The sequence below is a fragment of the Vulpes vulpes genome, chromosome 12, assembly GCF_048418805.1.
Source record: "Vulpes vulpes isolate BD-2025 chromosome 12, VulVul3, whole genome shotgun sequence".
Classification (NCBI taxonomy): domain Eukaryota; kingdom Metazoa; phylum Chordata; class Mammalia; order Carnivora; family Canidae; genus Vulpes; species Vulpes vulpes.
This window is the reverse complement of record NC_132791.1, coordinates 112,043,715-112,062,264: the sequence shown is the minus strand read 5'-3', so window position 1 is coordinate 112,062,264 and position 18,550 is coordinate 112,043,715. Positions and strand designations below refer to the sequence as shown.

The 18,550-nt window shown below is 54.8% G+C and overlaps 1 protein-coding gene across 19 annotated transcripts in view; it reads left to right on the top strand.

Moving 5' to 3' along the window:
- GRAMD1B (GRAM domain containing 1B) overlaps positions 1-18,550 on the top strand; it is a 234,556-nt gene that overhangs the window by 193,174 nt on the left and 22,832 nt on the right. For 9 of the 19 annotated variants that reach the window (XM_072729482.1, XM_072729481.1, XM_072729480.1 and 6 more), the window contains 3 exons: positions 418-438; positions 6,073-6,093; positions 18,033-18,117. In XM_072729482.1, coding sequence (XP_072585583.1) covers positions 418-438; positions 6,073-6,093; positions 18,033-18,117 — 127 coding nt within the window. Of the gene's footprint in view, positions 1-417; positions 439-6,072; positions 6,094-10,206; positions 14,472-18,032; positions 18,118-18,550 lie in introns of those variants that run through there. The other 10 variants (XM_072729495.1, XM_072729493.1, XM_025999014.2 and 7 more) reach the window with 2 other exon arrangements.

The following is an 18,550-nucleotide window of genomic DNA, read 5'->3' as shown; positions in this document are numbered from 1 at the left end:
GCCTCACCTTTGGTAATAATGCCACTCGGTACTCATTCGTCCGGGAGGACAGTGACCGGGCCCCTGCATCCCTCCCAGTGGTGTCAGGGGCTGCCGCCTGAGGACCTGGGCCTTTGCCTAAGGATAGACATGCCCTAAGCCCCAAGGGGGGTTGGGTCTGGGCTACTGATGGGTCCCCAGAGATTTTTCTCAGCCCCCTCCTCAGTCCTTTGGGAAGCAGGAGATGTCTTTGCCTAAGATGCTCCTTCAAAAAAGCTTCTCTTTGCTGCTTGGACTCAGAGGCCCTGGGGAGAGGGGGAGGGGGGCCCCTGGGAGACTCGGGGAGCTGGCTTCCCACCTGATTTGTCTTTTGATCTCTTGTTCTTCCTCTTCTTCCCCACCGTCTCCCAAATACCTCCTTTGTATGCATGGTCTTAGTCTCACAAGCGCCTGTCAAAAGTAAGCCATCTTTTCTCTCTGTCTTTGGTCTCCCCTCCGGTGTCCAATTGTCTGTAGTGCTCTGCACCCCTCCCTCTGCCCCCACCCACTCTGGCCCCTGTCTTGCTTGGTCCCTTCCCCAGAAGGGCCGGCCCCACTGCCCCCTGGCAGGCTGGCTTGAAGTTACTGAGGGACCGTCCCGTTGCACCTGTTGCACCCAGAGTCGGAGAACAGACCCGTCCGCCCCCTCCCCTGTCTCTGCCTGCTACCCAAACACTGCCTCGGGCTGGGCACCTGTTCCCTCCTTACATGGAGCCATCTAGAAGCAGAGTCCTGCCAGGGCTTAGTTTCACCGCCTCGGGGAAGGGAGGCCCCAACCAGCTGGGCTTCAGGCCCTGATACCCCCTTGTACCTGCTTTAGTGGCAGAGTCCGGATTCCCCGGACAAGGTGACTGGAGGTCTCAGGTTCCCCTCGGGGACCTCCCCGGCACAGCAGAGTGACCCCGGGAGCCCTACCTGGCACCCTCCTTCCGTCTGCCTGCCCACTGACGGCCGTGCAGCCCCAGCACCCCTTACCGCTTTCACTCACTGCCCAGCGCTGGGCTTGTGGTGTCCTTAGGATCCCGAGTGGCCATCAGAGCAGAACTATTCTCCCAGAAGGACACGGTGCTAGATCTGGAGGTCAGTGGACATTGACAGTCCCCGCAGAAGCACCACCAGGTCAGAAGGCAGAGCCAGCATCTGCCCGGCCCCCCCAGGATTTCAGAGGTCCGAGCAGAACTTGGAAGGGAGTACAGCGTGAGCAATAAATAGGTATTTTAGAATGGCAGGGCTCAGGAAATAATCCCCACGGGGAAAGGAGGTGGGATGTCGCCCAGGGAAGAAACAGCAGAGGAATGACTTAATAATAGTCTTGAGCCTCTCGAAGTGTTTTGGGGAGGAGGAAGGCGAACAGCTGTTGTCTTTCCTGAGGGAAGAACAAGAGACTCCAGGGCTCATCCTAGAGTCTGTGACCCTCAGGCTAAAAGCTGGTGGGGGAAGAGGAGCTCCGCCTGGAGTGCTCGAGGAGGGGGACTCCCTGGGGTCGGCAGCCCACCCTGGCCCCTCACGCCCCTGGCTGCGGAGAGAACGCATGTTGCCAGGCTCAGGCATCGGGTTGTGCCATTTCTCTGGTTCGCCCACAGACTTTGCACACTTTCCACCCTCAGCTGAAGCTGCAAGCTTCCTATCCTCTTACCCTAGCAGGGCACCCAGTGGGTCCCACAGAACTTACTGATGGCCACCAGTCAACCACCCACGGGGTGCCTCTTTTTAATCAGATGCTGGGTGGAGGTGAGCACCCAGTCCTGAGAATTTTTAAAAATCTGCTAAAACGGTAGGTCTTCTTTGGGAAACAAGCATACAGACCAGGTTCCCGCCACCCCCTCATCCCCAGGCAGCCTCCAGTCTAGGAAGGAGAGAAGACCCGTGTGAGATTGTCCAGAAGCCACACCGACCTGTAGCAGCATACGTGTAACTGCAGATATTACACGTCAGAGGCCGGAGGACTCCTTTCTGGGTCGGGGTGGCAGGGGCACGTGTCCGGGAGCCACTGAGCCAGGCTGGAGCCCTGAGAGGCAGAATGAGGTATACTGTAGGTAGGGACCAAGAACTGAGCGTGAATTCCAAACTAGTCTTTGCCCCCCCCCCCCCCTTTCATAAGGAGCTAAACGGGAGGTGCCTGGGGTCAGGAGCTCTGGGTTGTCCCCCCTTTTGAAAAAAATTTTTTAAAGATTTTTATTTATTCATTCATGAGAGACACAGAGAGGCAGGCTCCATGCAGGGAGCCCGATGTGGGACTCGATCCCAGGACTCCAGGATCGTGCCCTGGGTGGAAGGCAGGTGCTCAACCGCTGAGCCACCTAAGCATCCCTTTTTTCCCCTTTAAAGAGCTCAGGGGAGGCAGACACATAGCCTTGGAGTTTCCTAGTTTGGATAGCTGCCCCCCACACACACACACATCCCATTCCCTCGCCCATCAGGACTCTTGCCCCTGACACCACCATCCTCTAAATGCCACTGAAAAAAGGACTGGACTGATTTGTGGGCAAAGGGACGCCCTACCAGCCCAGGGGGAAGTGATGACGGCAGCTGAGGTCCATCTGGGAAATGCGTGCAGGGAGACACACAGGCTTCAGAAAAGAAATGTGAGGACCAGTATGGGAATTAAGTCGTACGCAGGTCAGGGCCTGGAACAGAAAGTGAGGGGGAGATGTCCTGTCTCCTCACTGGACCAAACGTACCCATCCGTGGCAAGGGATCTGGTGGCCAGAGCTGCGGTGGCCTCCCCGCCAGGCCACCTCCCTCCCGTCCACACACAATGTCCACACCGCACCGAGGAGGGGAGCTCCTGTGATTTCCAAGCAAGCTGGAGAGGGCTTCCACTTCGCGGCTTGCAGTGGGTCAGCCTTCCCTTCCCAGGGCCTCCCTTTCCTCCTGCTAATCTGCAGGGGTGGGGCGAGGCGGTCAGTAGGGCCCCTCTCCAGCGAATCCGTAACTGGACCACTGAGGCCGACCTTTCCTGGTGCAGCCCTGCCCCAAGCAGTGAGCTAGAAGATGCCAGGGCCTCTCTCCTCCTCCCTGGACCCCTGGAGTCTGTGCCACCGCCCAGCTTCCACCCTGTAGTGCCGGCAGGAGGCCGCGAGGGGGAGCCAGCGGCCTTTACTGCTGGGGAGCCCTGCTCCAGGCCAGCCAGGCCGGCCCCCCCGGGTGTGCTGTGTCACCCCTGCCCTGTGGCTTTGCTGCTTCTTTCCCCTTGACGCTTACCATGTCTTTCAATCCTAATTTCTATGATTTTCTTTCCAGTATGACAGACTTAACCTGATCAAAGTAAGAAGTCTCTCTTTTTCCTCCAAGTAGAGCTCCTCTCTTCCCCTCCTTGGGTCCCCTAGGCCCCCCCACCGTCTTCCCGACTCCAGGAGCCTCTGCACTGGGGAGATGTTTTTAGGGAACGTGGGGTCTGTCTCCAGGGGCCTTGCATTCCTTTAGTGCTTGTACTTGAGAGCCCTTCTAGAATAGAAGGCAGTAGAAATGTGCTCCGCTCAGCTCCCTGTCCTCAGCAGCTGTCTTGGAGTATTCTTTCCTGACTCCCCCTGCCCCAGCCTTTTAGCCAAATCCATTCGTAACCTGTCTGAGAGCCTTTACCACCACCACCACCACCACCCCCCAACCTCCTCATTCTGTTTTTCCCATGCTTCTGGCCCTCTTGGCCAAGGAGGGGCGTTCTCGTGAACCCGCAGGGGCAGACAGCCCAAGCCATGCCAGTGGACACCTCTGTTTTCCCTGCTCAGGGTCTGTAACCCCCTCTGGCTTCGCTGCCTGCCCCCTGAGCTCGGGGCTCAGCCCTGGAAGAGCAAAGCCACTGGGATGAAATTTGCCTCCAGGAGTCTGGTCAGAGTTCAAGCTCTCATGCCCACCGTGGGTATTCCCAGGAGCTACTGTGGATTGAGGAGGGGGGTGCCTTTCCCCTAGGGGTACCCTTGGTGGTGGCAGATAAGAAGCCGCCTGGAGACGGCTGGTGAGGGTAGAGGCTCCCGCTGAGGGAGAAGACGGGAAGTCTTTGCTCTTGATGGTTCAGTACTTGGGAACACAAATCCCCCCTCCACCCCCACCTTTATGAAAAAGCAAATATTGCACACAGAGGCATCACGCAGAGATGCATGCAGGTTCCCCTGGTGGAGGCTCTTTGTCACTCTGAAGCCCTTTGTTCTGAACAGATGGAGAAGGGACACCTCCTTGTGGCAGTATGAGGAGAAAGAAAATCTACCTTTCCTGTTTACCTTAGGCAGGGGCGGGTAGGAGTAATCAATCATAAAGGATCTTGGGCCCCCCACACCCAGCCCAGGTTATTTCCTGTCACCCCCTGTCCTCCTAGGGTCATGCCTGAGGGCCAGGACAATGGGGTAAGGAGCTAGGGGGCAGGTGACAGTTTTCTCAGCTGGGAAGCAGGTGTCTGAAAGGCCTGGCTTGGATTTGATGAGATGCCGGGAACTGTGGGGCCGTCGAGGCTGGCAGTGCCTAGAGGGTGCCTCTCCGGTGTCGGGAGATGTGATGCAGTGAAGGTCTATGCAGACCCATGCCCTGGGATCTGAGGGACAGGCCCAGGGGTGAAGACCTGCCGAGGCACAGATCAGGTCAGACGCAGCCTCTGCCCCAGCCACTCTCCTCCAGATCCGGGGAGCCTCAGCCACATGTTTGCAGGCTGATTTCCAGATCCAGGTCCAGGATTCCCATGTGACGGTAGCTCCCCCAGCAGTGACATCGTTGGTTTTAAGTATTCATATTTGGCTTCTCTTACCTGCCAAGACTTCTGGATTAGAGGAGAAAGTCAGGCTGTGGTTTGTATAGGGGGCTTCCAGATGGGCCATCGCGACAGCCTTTCTTGGGAAATGACTATGGAGAGCATCTAGAGAGTTCTGGTGGAATGGGAGAGCTGGCGAAGGAGTGATCACATCACCATGCTCCTGTCCCCGCCCGTCCTCCCTCCCCCCACCGGGCATGCCCCCAGTGGACATTCAGAGGCTGTGGCTGCCCTTTCCTTCCCTTATGGGTCAGGGTCTGTTAGACCCTGTGTCTGGGGTGTGAAGGTTGCCAGTGGCACCCAGAATCCACCTCTCTGTGTATAGGTACAGTTTCCCCTCCATAGTGATTCTTTGCTGCGGTGATACCCTTGGCAAGCTTTTTATAACCGGAAATGCCTCCCATCCCCAATCTAAAATTGTTGGATCAGCACCTCAAGAGATGAGACCCAGGCAAGGGTGTGCGTGTGCCTGCGTGCTCCTATCTGCCTCTCTCTCTTTCAAGTGGGGTGTGCGTAAAGGACACCCGGCCATAGATTGGAGGTAGACAAAGCACAGTTTCAGCCGTCCTTCTCAGTTGCCATGAAAACGAGTCCCCTTTGCCCAGGGCCCGGGATGGAGAACACCTGAATTTGGAGCTGGCACGAGTCTGGACTTTGTTGCTGAGTTATAGCACCACGAAGCGAGGAGGCACCGTTGGCAATTAATTCTGTGCTTCGGCCTTCCTCCTGGGGCACAACCCCCAGGACTCTCCTGCCTTGTCACCTCGACGGTCAGCCAGTTGTTGAACAAAGGAGAACCTCTGTCCTCTGCTCCCTGAGAATGTAGTTGGAGGAGGTTTCCGGGCGGCCCCTATTCCTCCTGCACCCGAAGGGTCCCCTCTTGCCTTCTACAGAGGGGTTGACTTGGAGCGGAAGGCTGGGTTGGTCTCGATCTGCACTTTGCTTCTGGTCAGGGCCCCTTGGGGGACCGGGTCTTGGATGCCTGCAGCGCATCCCTTACCCCCATCAGAGAACCTCATGATGGGGCTCCGACTCCCCTCCAGCTGAGCTCTGGCTGGTGCTGCCGCTGCCTGCCGCCCCGACCTTGGTGAGGCTTCCAGCATGGACTGCTCCCCGGGCCTCCTTTCTGGAGCTGTCTTGAGAAAGGAGGACCCCTCTCAAGCAGCCACATGGGAAGCATTCAGCTGCATTTGGATTCCTCCTCCCTGCCCGCCCTCTGCTGTCTGTGTATCCTTCCCTCGAGCCAGGCACACCCTGGCCAGTCCCGCCATCTCTTCCCTGACTAATTGTACCTTTCTCTCATTTTGTCCTTTCAGAAAAGCCAGAGTTGGTATAACGTAAGTATCCCTGTTTCTCTTCTTGTCGGGTGCATGGGCAGCGGGTGGGGGATGGAAGTGGGTGGGGTGGGGGGTGGAGAGAGGTCTGGGGTGCGGTGTGGCCGCCCTATGGGCCTGAGCAAGTTGCCGGGCCCCTGAGTGGCCTCCTTCCTCCAAAACGTGACCCACTGGTTATCCTGTGCAGCAGGATTCAGGGGGACCAAGGAGGGACGGCCCCCATTCTCCTCCCCTAGACTCCTGGACAGGGTTCCTCCAGCCTCAATGGAGGGGACCCGCTGGGGGAGGCGTCCAAAAACCAGGGAGAGTTCTGGGACCGGGATGGCCCTGGGCCTGAACTTAGGACCAAACTTTTCTTCCCTTAACCGAGACATTTTAGGGGAAATGCAGCCAGAAGACTTTTCCCTGTTAGTATAGGGGTTGTTCCACATAGTGGAATTTGTCTTCTGCTCCAAGGCCTACCTCCACCGCCCCAGGGGCGCCTTCATTCTAGAAGGCATCTGCTGTTCCTGGGTCCATGGTGAAGGGGTAGCCCGGGGTCATCCGTGGTGGTGGCTCAGCCAGCTGCTCCGCACCCAGAAGCTGTACTGTGGCGTACGCAGCCCCGTCTGGGACCTCAGCCCCCGTCTCGCAGACTGGGCTGCAGTATTTTGAACTTTTCCCCTGGAGAGCAGCTGACTGAAGTGTCGGCCAGCCCCCGCCACTTGTACTCTGCCCTCTGGGACTGCACAGCGGAGGGCCTGGCCTCGGGGCCTCGTCTTTCCTGCTCCAAGCCTGCTGTTGCCCACACTTGCATCTGCGTGACCATGCAGGTACCACCTCTGCGCCTCCCCTAGGCCCAGGTCCCACGGGCATGTGGAGCGTGTGGGAGAAAGCTCTGGGTGATGGGGCTGTGGACACCTGGGGGAGGGGGCGCCGGGGTCACTATATGGGGACTGGAGTCAGAGTCCCTGGTGCCTGTGTGTGGGGTGAGGTAGGGCCTCCGTGATGCCCCAGAGCAAGCACACGTCAGCCAGCCCCGTGGCTCTGACCTCTTGCTGCGTGCCGGGCCTTTCTGGCCCTGGGCAGCTCTGCCCACCTGGCCTGGTGCACACGAGGCAGAGGTTGCAGGGCCGAAGTGGCCTGAGTCGAGGAGAAGCCACGAGACACCCCCTCATTCCCCAGGCCTCCCCCTGGGGCCCACTGTGGTCTTCAGCCCACATGCTGCTTGGAGCTCACATCCTGGAGATAATTGCAGCCGCTTCTGCGAGGGAGGAGTGGGGTCCCCGCTTTCCTGGGAGCTGCGTGTGGGACCTCCGGCATACCTTACCCCACCAAACCTACCCCCCCCACCCCCCGAGCGAGATTGCAAAATTAGTGCCCCCAAGGAACAGGAGACAAGTGGCTGGGGACATGTTAAGCTAATGGAATGTCCAAATTTGGACATGCGAGTCCCCAAGCCTGTGGCTGGTCCCCAGCCTCCTCGTCCCTCCTCTTCCTCTTGATCCCTTCAGTCAGGCTCTTCTGTTCCATCTCACTCTTCCTTTCCTTGACTCTCCCTACCCTTTCTCCCTGGCTCCTCCTCCTCGCCCTTCTCTGATTTCCCTTCTCTGGCTGGCTGTCCTTCCCTCTCTGCGGCCCTGTACCGTCCTCTCCTGGGCCTTCCTGGGATTCAGGGATGCCAAGTGTCTCCTCCAGCCTCTTTCTTACCCTTCACCCCAAATGAATTATAGAAACGTGACGGCCTGTCCCCTTGGCACAGATCATCACGCACAGAGGCCAAGTGCACAAGGGACTCTGCTGAGCAGCGTTTCACGCTCCCTCTGGCCAACCTGTCTCTGGGACTGGGACGCGTGCTCTCACTCTGGGGTGTCTTGCAGGCCCCAGGGGGCCCATCCAGAAATGTCTTTCCCGTGGCTCCCTTTTGGTGGCTGTTTCCACGTTGCCTGGCAGGTGTGGCGCCTTGTCTGCCTTCTGTGGGCCCGGGACCTGCTCAGCTTCCTCTGCGGAGGCCTGGCACGGGGCAGGGACAGCTTGCAGCATGGAAGATGTGCAGGAGGGACAGGGAAGTGGTGCCGAGAGGTGACAGGGGACCTCCAGCCGGCCTGAGCTGCAGATGCTAGGAGCTGTGTCTTAGTTCCTCTTTCCACTTTGTCTTCATGTGTTTTCACTTCGGGAGGGAAATGAGCCGCTGGTGTCACAGGTGGAGCCAGAGAAAGGCTGGCTTGGGTAGGCCCGGGCCGCTCCTCCCGCGTCAACTCTGCTCTCCTCCTGACGCCGAGCCCGACGCCCTGGCTCCGAGCTTGCCCGCTTCTGGGTGTCTGGAGGAAGCAGGATGCCGTCTGTCCCACGCAGCGTGCGCCACCCGCATCTCGACCCACTCATGGTACCAGCTGGCTTATCTGTGGAGCGAGCCTGAGCGTGGCCGTTCCCCTAGGCACCATTGCCTTGGCTCAATCAGGAAGCTGCCACCCAGGGGTTTCCCCGGAGCCACCCGAATCGATGCACATGGGCGTGGGGTGCTCCCAGTGCCTGCGCCCCTGGGTGGCCAGACACCCCCCTGCTGCGTGGCATATCTGTGACTGTGCTCTTGCGGGCAGAGGCCCCACCAGGAGCCTTCAGGTCAGCTCCCTGCCCCCCTGCTCCCCAGCACTGCCCTCCAGTAGTACATTCATGGTTTTCCAGAAGGCACTCACCTTGCCCATGCATTGTCCCGTCTCCCCTTCTCAGCTCTGCTGACAACCCTCTTTGTAATCGGTCTCCTGACCCTCTGGTGGTGCTCCAGCTGTGCTGCTGCCTGAGGTGCCATGTCGTGTGGATAGGCCAGGGCTTCGTCATCCCAACTCTAGGGGGACAGTCACACATGCCCTGGTCAGGTTGGAGCCTGGGGGGTCATCGCGGCGCTGCTGACCGTGGAGAGAACATCTCAGGTTGTTGGAGTAGCTTGGATCTGAAGGAGGGAAAGCCCCCCTGGTACCCCCCTGCTTGCTCCCCAGCTCCCTCCTTTACCTGTCTTCTACATTTTACTTGTTTTTTTTCTTTCATACTTGCATTTATTTTTCTTGCCGGAATAACACAAAACATAGTGATAGCGAATAGACTTATGTGATTTCCTGGGGCAAGATTCCACTATTCTGCTTTTAAATATAGCATTTGTGATATATATTCATTTACTTATTTATAACTTTTTTTACTTCAATTTAATTAATATAGACTGTGTTACTAGTTTTAGAGATAGAATACACTGATTCATCAGTCTCATATAACACCCAGAGCTCATGCCATCATGTGCCCTCCTTAACGCCCATCACCCAGTGACCCCATCCCCCCCAGCAACCCTCTATTTCCTAGACTTAAGAGTCTCTTATGGTTTGCCTCCCTCTCTGTTTTCCTCTCGCTGTATTTTTCCTTCCCTTCCCCTCTGTTCATCAGTTTTGTTTCTTAAATTTCATATGTGAGTGAAATCATGATATTTGTCTTTCTGACTTATTTTGCTTAGCATAATACCCTCTAGTCCCATCCACGTCGTTGTCAGTGGCAAGATTTTATTCTTTGTGGTGGCTGAGTAATACGCTGTGTGTGTCTGTGTGTGTGTGTATCACGTCTTCTTTACCTTTCCATCAATCGATGGGCATTTGGGTTCTTTCCACAGTTGGTTATAGTAAACCTTGCTGCTATAAACACTGGGGGGCAGGTGCCCCTTCGAACGACTATGGTTATGTCCTGTAGATAAATACCCAGTAGTGCAAATGCTGAGTCATAGGGTAGCTCTATTTGTAACCCTTTGAGGACCCTCCACACTGTTTTCCAGAGAGGCTGCACCAGTTTGCATTCCCACCAGTGGTGCAAGAGGGTTCCCCTTTCTTTGCATCTTTGCCAACATGTTGTTTCCTGACTTGCTAATTTTAGCTATTCTGACCAGTGTGGCGTGGTATGTCATTATTGCACATTTTACTTTTACCTGTCTAGCCAGGTGACAGGAGGAGCTCCTCACCATGATGGCAAATCACTTTGGCCTAAAGAATGGGGAGCCCATGGAGGGAAGTGACTAGACTCCAGGGACATGTGGAAGGGCTGAGGAATGAGAGCTACTGGTCTCTAGCAGGGGTATGACATGCAGACCAAGCGTGAGGTGTGAAGGCAGTGCAATCTACTTAGGCCTTAAGGCCTTCCCAGGCCTAACTATATCTATACCCCCATACCCTTGACCTCCCCACCCCCACCCCACTTGGCTATCCCAGCTTCATTCATCAGGGCAGAGCTTGGGAGACATGGCCTCAGTAGCCATGAAATGGGATAAGCAGGAACAGGGTTTTAAATTCAGCAGGGAGCCAAGGGCAAAGATAGGGATGGGAGGGGTATAGCCTGTCCCCCAGAGATGGCCCCTTTGGGGTGTAGTAGGCTTGCATCTTGGATGGAGCAGGAACAAATCTCCACCTCGGTGCCTCGTCTGGACACAGGTAACTGTCCTCATTTGCTTCACCTCTTTCTGGGGGGGGGGGGTTGTCTTTCATCATGGCAACCCAGGGAAGCAGCTTGTCGGAGATCAAAGGTCCAGAGCCTAGGCCCTGGCAGCTGGGAGAGACTTAGCACCCAAGCTGCTCGATGCCCTGGGATGGGGATGCTGGCTTTTTGGTGGAAGGAAAGGATAGGTGCCAATGCTGTGGCATGACTGAGTGGGTCTGGCAGGCATAAGATGGAGAGCAAGAGAACTAAGCTTTGTGGGCATGAAATTGGGAATTAGGAGGCAGTACAGAAAGTGGAAGGGTTTTTTGTTTTTTAAATATATTTATTCACGAGAGACACAGAGAGAAGCAGAGACATAGGCAGAGGGAGAAGCAGGCTCCCGGTGGGGAGCCCAATGTGGGACTCGATCCCAGAACCCTGGGATCTGAGCCGAAGGCAGATGCTCAGCCACTGAGCCACCCAGGCGTCCCCAGAAAGTGGAAGTTCTGAGAGAGGAGATGCCACCTACAGCCTCGGCAGCCTGTTCTTTCCAGGAAGGCTCTGCCCATCTTCCCACTGTTTTCTTATCCTTTGTCTTGGAAGAGTCTTCCTGACTTGTGCTCCCAGACCCCCTTCCTGCACCTTCTCCAGAATGGTTCCATCTCTCCTGATGAGACCCCCTCTCTTTTTTTTTTTTATAAATTTTTATTTATTTATGATAGTGCCACAGAGAGAGAGAGAGAGAAAGAGAGAGAGAGAGGCAGAGGGAGAAGCAGCCTCCATGCACTGGGAGCCCGACGTGGGATTCGATCCCGGGTCTCCAGGATCGCGCCCTGGGCCAAAGGCAGGCGCCAAACCGCTGCGCCACCCAGGGATCCCGAGACCCCCTCTCAATCCTACTCCTTCCCCTCTGCCTTTCTGCCTGGCGCCACTTTCCCATGTGCATCCCTCTCTTTTCTTTGCTCATTGCCTCTCCCTGCCCCCATCCCCACCACCCCTGGTCTCCTACATCTGGCTCCTCCCTACCTGGATTTGGTTGGAGGGGCAGGATTTCCTTTGAGGGTCTTAATTGATTTCTTCCATTGATCCATTACTGCACCAAAAATCCATCTGTTTTTCTCCTGGGCTCCTCCACCCGCCCCTCCCAGTGCTGTGCCCAGGGAGGGGGTACCACTTGGTCCCAGCTCCCACTGTTTGCCATGGAGTTAATGTTTAGCTTGGGGTCAATTCCCTCTCCTCCGGCTGGAAGCTGCCTGCTGCCCTGCCCTGCCCAGCCCAGCCCAGCCCATTCCATAGTGGGGGCTGTAGGAGACAAAGGCTGAGTACCGAGACTGTCTCCCAGGGGTTATCTCTTTGGGTGTATCCTGCCCCTGCCTCACCCGACTGCAGCCGTCATCCCCTTGTTTGGCGCATAGCAATATGTAAATGTTTCTGGGGAATTACTGTGATGATTCAGCTTTCGTGGGTCTATATGCTGCCTAGACCTTAGGGTCCGATGTGGCCCAGGAGAGGCATTCTGGCCACCCTGGAAAATGGGACTGCTGGGTTCCCCTACCACAGTGCAAAGAATAAGGCTGCCATACGCAGGGCAAAGAGAAGCTTGGATGTGTGGTTTGCAGAGTGTTGGCAGAGATTGGGCACCAGGAAGCTGTGCATGTAGAGTTGGGGATCTGGGTGGCTGTGCACACATAGATGTGGTGTAAATAGGAATAGTTTTAGAGGTATACAAGGAATGTGTTCATTTGGTGCACAGTTTTTGAGCAGCAGATCATGCTGTGCTGTAGAAGATGGAGCTGTTCGAGGCACAGGTCTCTCCTGGGGAAGATGGTAGTCTGATGGAGGTACCACCCTGCATGTGTGACGATGGAGGCCGTGGGGCTGCATCCATTGTGCCAGACATTGAGAGTGATGGGAGTTTGGGGAAGGATTCAGACTTTCTCTACTTCCTCTTACACCATTTAACCAGGACTCTGCGTTTCTTGCAGTCAGAATCTTTGGTTTAGGAATCAAGAATCCCCATTTTTAAAGATTTATCCTTTAGAAAGGGAGGGGGTAGCAGAGGGAGAGGGAAAAGGAGAGAACATCAAGCAGACTCCCCACTGAGTGTAGAGCCCTACTATATGGGGCTCCATCTCACGACCCTGAGATGATGACCTGAGCCAAAACCAAGAGTTGGATGCTTCATGACTGAGCCACCCAGGTGCTCCAAGAATCTCCATTTTTAATGCATTCATTAGATCCTTTTAAAGTATGCTCATATTTGAGTGCTGCTGGCTCCAACCTCAGGCACCATTCATCATGACACACAGATTTGGGACCCTCGCAGCACGGTGGGCATAGCTGTGGAGGGCGAGGCAGGTGCTCCATTTGTTTCAAAGGTCTGACTTCTCCTGGGAACCATGTCTTCCCAGTCCCAATGCTGTGTATTCGCTGCCTCAGCTTCTCTGTCTGGAGCCCTTCCTGGCTCCACTGGCCTGACTCCTGTTCCTCAGCTTTCCTACATTCTTTTGGACCCCAGGGCCAAACTCTCTGCTCTTAGCATTGCTGCTTGGCCCTCAAGGTCCAAGGAGCTGCCTGGGAATCCTCTTGGCCTGGACCCCCCTGCTGCTAGTGCTGGAGGCCAGGCTGGGTCCCCAGAGCCGGTGACCTCACCTTCCCCAGGCGATCTGCCCAGCCTCTCCCCACCAGCACATCTGCAACAAGAGGAGTCAGACTTCCAAAATCTCCTGCTGGTGCTGCACACAGGGAAGAGTGTGCTCCAGAAGTCCCCTGGCTGTTAGAGTCTCCGATTTCAGATTTCATCATAGCAGTGGCGCCCCTGGCACCTCCCCGCCCCTCCCCCCTGGGAACCCTGGCCAGCTACTTTCCATTGCAGGAAACATCTGCTGGGGAGGCCAGGCTAGGCCGGGGGGTTATTAGAGGACGTTGGCCAGTACCATCACCCAGATCCTGTAACTTGAGGCATGTGTAGGGCTCTGGCCCTGCCCGCCCACCCACTCTGCCTCCCTCCTGCCACGGGCAACTCTTAACAAAGAAGTTGTGTGCTGGTCAGCTAAGGAGAGCACGAGCTGGGAGGAAAGGGGTGTGTGGAGGGGTGGGGGTGAGAGCTGGCCTTGTTGCTGCAGCCAGTGGTGGCCGCTGTGCCTGGGAGAGGGCTGTGAGTCACAGGGACCAGTGCCCGCCCAGAGGACAGATTGCACCGTGAACGGCCTTATGGGACAGGCCAGACGCAGCTGGGGAGCTGGGAGCGCATTCTGTCCCTGGAGTTTCTGACCAGCTAGGAGCTATGTGTGAGTAACCAGTGGGCTGCACTTCTGGACCTGGCTGTGGGGTCATCCCCTTCCTACGGGGTTTGTCCACCAGCGGCCTGCTGTTTGGAGCCCTCCAGCTGGCCCTGTGCACCTGCTGCGTCGTCTGCATCTTCTGGCCTCAACTGGCCTCTTGGAGTGACTGTCCGCACTAACCAGGAGGAGGGGCTTTGCCACGTCCCCTCTGGGTCACCATCAGCCAAAGCCCAGCCACATCGTCGGAGCCCGAGTGTAGTGAAGCAAAACCTGGCCATGGGAGACTGGCTGGCCAGCCTGTCCCATGAACCATGCTGACCACACCCTCCCACTTGTGAGGCTTCACGCTGGGAACGGAGCTCTGGGAGACAAGAGGAGGCCAGTCAAGATCACACAGACCCTCGAGAAGCCACAGGGTTGCCCATCTGCATTCAGCCCAGACAAGACTGTTTCATTCTGAGGGGACAGTTGGGAACCGGAGCTCAAGGAGCTGGACTCCATTGGGAGGTGGAGCCGTGGAGGGCCATGGAATCTCTGACAGAGTCTGGGGTCCTCTGGAGCCTCCTGCTGGAGCAGGACAGCCAGTCTTTGCAGTGGTACCTGAAGAAGTTTACAGATTTACCTGCTGATGCAGAACTCTGCTACTGGCATGGATCTGAGGAGGTCCCAGCCGTGAGTGTGCATCCCAACTTCTCTGGGCCTGTGTGACAATTGTGCTGCACCCTTGTAATTCCCCACTTGGCCCTGCTTCCCGAGGGCCTTACACTTGACCATCCTTAAACCAAAATTCTCTGACCTTTTAAAATTAAGTAGCTGAGCCATGCCTCCCTTTTAGAGGAGATGGCTTTAAGATTGCAGGGGTGGGAGGCAGAGGGTCATGGTCTCTTGTGTCGAAGGTATATGGTGGCAGGTCGGCCTGATGCATCTCTACTTTAGAGTCTAGGAGGCAGAGGCTGGCCTGCCATCCACATTGGCAGCCTCGTAGAATCGGGGCATTTTTTTACAAGGCTGGGTTAAGGGGTCCCTGCACCCAAGCCAGTTTTTGTAGAAGTGGCCGAGTTCAGGGATCCCTGGGTGGCGCAGCGGTTTAGCGCCTGCCTTTGGCCCAGGGCGCTATCCTGGAGACCCAGGATCGAGTCCCACGTTGGGCTCCTGGTGCATGGAGCCTGCTTCTCCCTCTGACTATGTCTCTGCCCCTCTCTCTCTCTCTCTCTCTCTCTGTGTATGTGTGTGTGTGTGTGTGTGTGTGTGTGTGTGACTGTCATAAATAAATAAATAAAAAATTAAAAAAAAAAAAAGAAGTGGCCAAGTTCAGAGGTCAGGGCTGGAGTGGCCCTCCCTCCCCCTCCCCACAGCTACAGCTCTGTTCTGGGGAGAGGAGAGGCTCCCTCCTTTAGCCAGAGTTTTGGTTTGGAGACAATGGACAGATGCCACGCACCTCTACCTCTGTAAATGGTGAAGATGAGAGAGGATGTGAGAGTGGCCATGTGCAAAAAGCACATTAGAAATTGGAGGAGGGGCACCTGGATGGCACAGTGGTTAGGCTCAGGTCATGATCCAAGGGTCCTGGGATCGAGTCCCTCATCAGGCTCCTCGCAGGGAGCCTCCTTCTCCTTCTACTTATGTCTCTGCCTCTCTCTGTGTCTCTCATGAATCTTTAAAAAAAAAAAAAAAAAAAAATCTTAAAAAAAAAAAGTAAAGAAAGAAATTGGAGGCTTCAGAGAATTGGATGCCTGATGCCCGGTTACCCCTGCAGGGGGCTTGGGGCCATCTGGTGGGCTGTCCTCAGGCTGCCAGTGGCTCTATGTAACTATGAAGGCCTACCTCAGTGATACATTTTTTAAAGAAATGTCATTGTGGTAAAGAACATAAAACTTACCATCTTAAGTATTTTTAAGTATTTCTCAGCTCAGAGGCCTTAAGAGTGCATTTGCACTGTTCTACAACCAATTTCTAAAACTCTGTCGTCTTGAAAAACAGGCTTTATTACCACCTACCCTGGGGAAAAGAGACCCACTTGTGGGCATGAAAGACTAGTGGGGGCCCCAGAGTAAGTGAACATCTCTTCCCCAAGAGCGTGTGCTCTGCTGGGATACCCCTGTTATTTCCTTCTTGGGACCAGGGGCTCCGGGTCAGACTGCCTTGGTTCATGCTCTCCTCTCCCACTTAGTGTCCACATACTTTGGACAAGTTGCTTAACCTCTCTGCCTCAACTCCGTCGGGTGTAAAACGGGATAATGAAAACAGTCTGTGGCTCAATGAAATGATGTACGTGAAGGGCTAACGGCAATGCATGGCGTGTGGCGATAACTTATTTCACGTTAGCTCAGCTGTAGCTCTAGAAGGTCAGTTAGACATAGTTAGGAACTTACTGATGATCAGGTGGTCATGCAAAGGTTTTTAATATGTGGGCTCTGTCCTGCAAGGCCGGGGCGCCAGTCAGATTGGATATGTCCGTGTTGGTTTGGAACTAACATGGGCCACAGGAGTGTAGGTAGTATCTGGAGGTCTTTTGTAGCCATAGAAGCCAGAGGATAGGTTGGCTTCTGGATATTCATTCATGGGGGCCCTAATACTTGGTTTAAACATATGGCAGGTGATCTTTGAAGTTTGGGATTCTACAGCGTAGCGTGGCTTGGGAAAGGTAGCAGGGCATCGACTATTATAAATATAGCTCATTTTATAAACAAGCCAAAACAGAAGTTTAAAATTCAAATAAACTGTAGACAGAGTAGCTGAAAGCACTGTCCTCGCTCTGTCTCTGGAAATACTTCCCCAAACTGAAGACACACCATTCTCTCTCCTCCTCCAACTTCCTGAAATACTCCTCTAGCACAAAAGCCATCGGGCCACTGAGCTCAGGTAGTCAAGCGTGTACTCTGAACGTGGTCACGCCACAGCCCGAGCTTGCCCCGGGGCCAGCTAGCTTTGCAGAAAGCCAAAAATGAACAGTCTAAAGTGCATCTCACTGTCGCCGCATTGGATCGAATCCGCCAGTGGATTCCCAGGAAAATGAGTGGAGATGGCCAAGACCTATCTGTCACCATCACCAGAACAAGTCTGCAAACGTGTGCTCCCGGCATGAGTAGGTCGGTCAGTGACTTGCCTGGGTGGAGTACAGATGTTTCTCTGTTGTGATGCGTGCCCCTTCCTGGGTTGTGCACTGGTCTTCATGAATCATCCGTGGGTGCCTTTCATCCACAGGCTATACTTCTTTTTTTTTTTTTTTTTCATTTTAAGACTGTAAGCTTGGAAAGATCAGGATTCTTGTCTATTCCGCTGGCTGATGGCATTTCCAAGAAGGATTTGCTAAGGAAGTTTACAGGTATGGGTCTCCATGGAGGCACCCAAAAAGCTAAGTGGGCACAGGGTCATCTGGTGGCACAGGGAGTGGTGAGAGGTGAGCACAGGACCAGGGATCCAGAAATTTGCCACTGACCAGCTTAGGGGATCTTGGGCAGGGGTCTCCTCTCTGGCCTTCGTTTCTTCATTAATAATGTAAGGATTGGATTAGATAATCTTGTAAAGGGTGGAGAGGGAGTGAAGGTTGGGTGCCTCTAGTTACCAGATAGGCTTTTAAATTCTCTACTTGTGTGCTTATTCTAGGACTAGTTTTATGATTTTTAAAAATTCATTCTTGGCAAAGTATAGTTCTTATGCCCCCCTACCCCATTTTACTGAGATAGAATGGACATAAAACAACGTAGTAATCTTAAATTTTACGATTTTTTTTCCACTCATGAATTTCTTATTTCTTACATAGCTGATTCTTACATTACTGCCAGTCTTGATGACCACTGCTTTCAAAGGGTGCGCTGAGTACCATCATATTCTGGGTCCGGTTGTGGGGCTAGGGGAGCCCTGTGGGGTGTCAGGGTGGTACTTCCTGCCAGCAGAAGGCAGGACAGCAGCAGATCTCATGGTGGGTCCCAGGAAGCTCCCTGGAGGTGTCCCTCCTTCCTTTCTCCTCTTGGGACATAATCTGGGCCCTGCTTAGTATGTTTGATGTTTTCTCATTGATGGACACCGGGTACGAACCCTTTCAGAGTGTCAGATTGTCTCCATGGTGTTTTTCCATGCGTACCCAACCCCCCTTTGCCTAACCAGGCCACTGTGGGAGAACGGAGCCTTATCTTTGCCTTTTGGACATGAAGCAGGTGCTCTTCCTATATCTTCCTCCCCAACCCCACGGAACCTGGGAATATCCTGCTAACCTTGCTCATTTTCATGCAGGTGTTAAGCCCAACTTACAAGCAGAGAAATGAAGACTTCAGAAAGCTGTTTAAGCAACTTCCAGACACGGAGCGCCTCATTGTGGGTGAGCCGGGAGACCTGGGAGCGGGGAAGGGAGCAGGAAGGAAGTGTGGGTGTCCCAAGGACAGCACTCAGGCTGCTTCTGTCTTGAGGTTCCACACCTAGGAGCCAAGCCAAGGAAGCACATCTGTCTGGGAGCAGGGAGAGATGTCCAGAGCACTGACCCCAGTGGTTGAGGGCTTAGGGCTGGGCTGTGTGTGGTGACCTTGGCAGAGAGCCCAACCTGGAGTGAGTCACTGCCACTCTTACCTCTGCAGATGACCCAGGAGTGAAGAGTTGGAGTCACTTGGATGGGGGAGGGGTGTTAGTTGCCTTTTATTGGCCTTTCCTCCCTCTGACTTTCTTGGCCTCTCTGCCATCTCATCTATCCCTCTGCCTCTAGACAGTAGCAGTGTATTTCATGTCACATGAGATGCTAGGGAATTCCTTGGGCACTA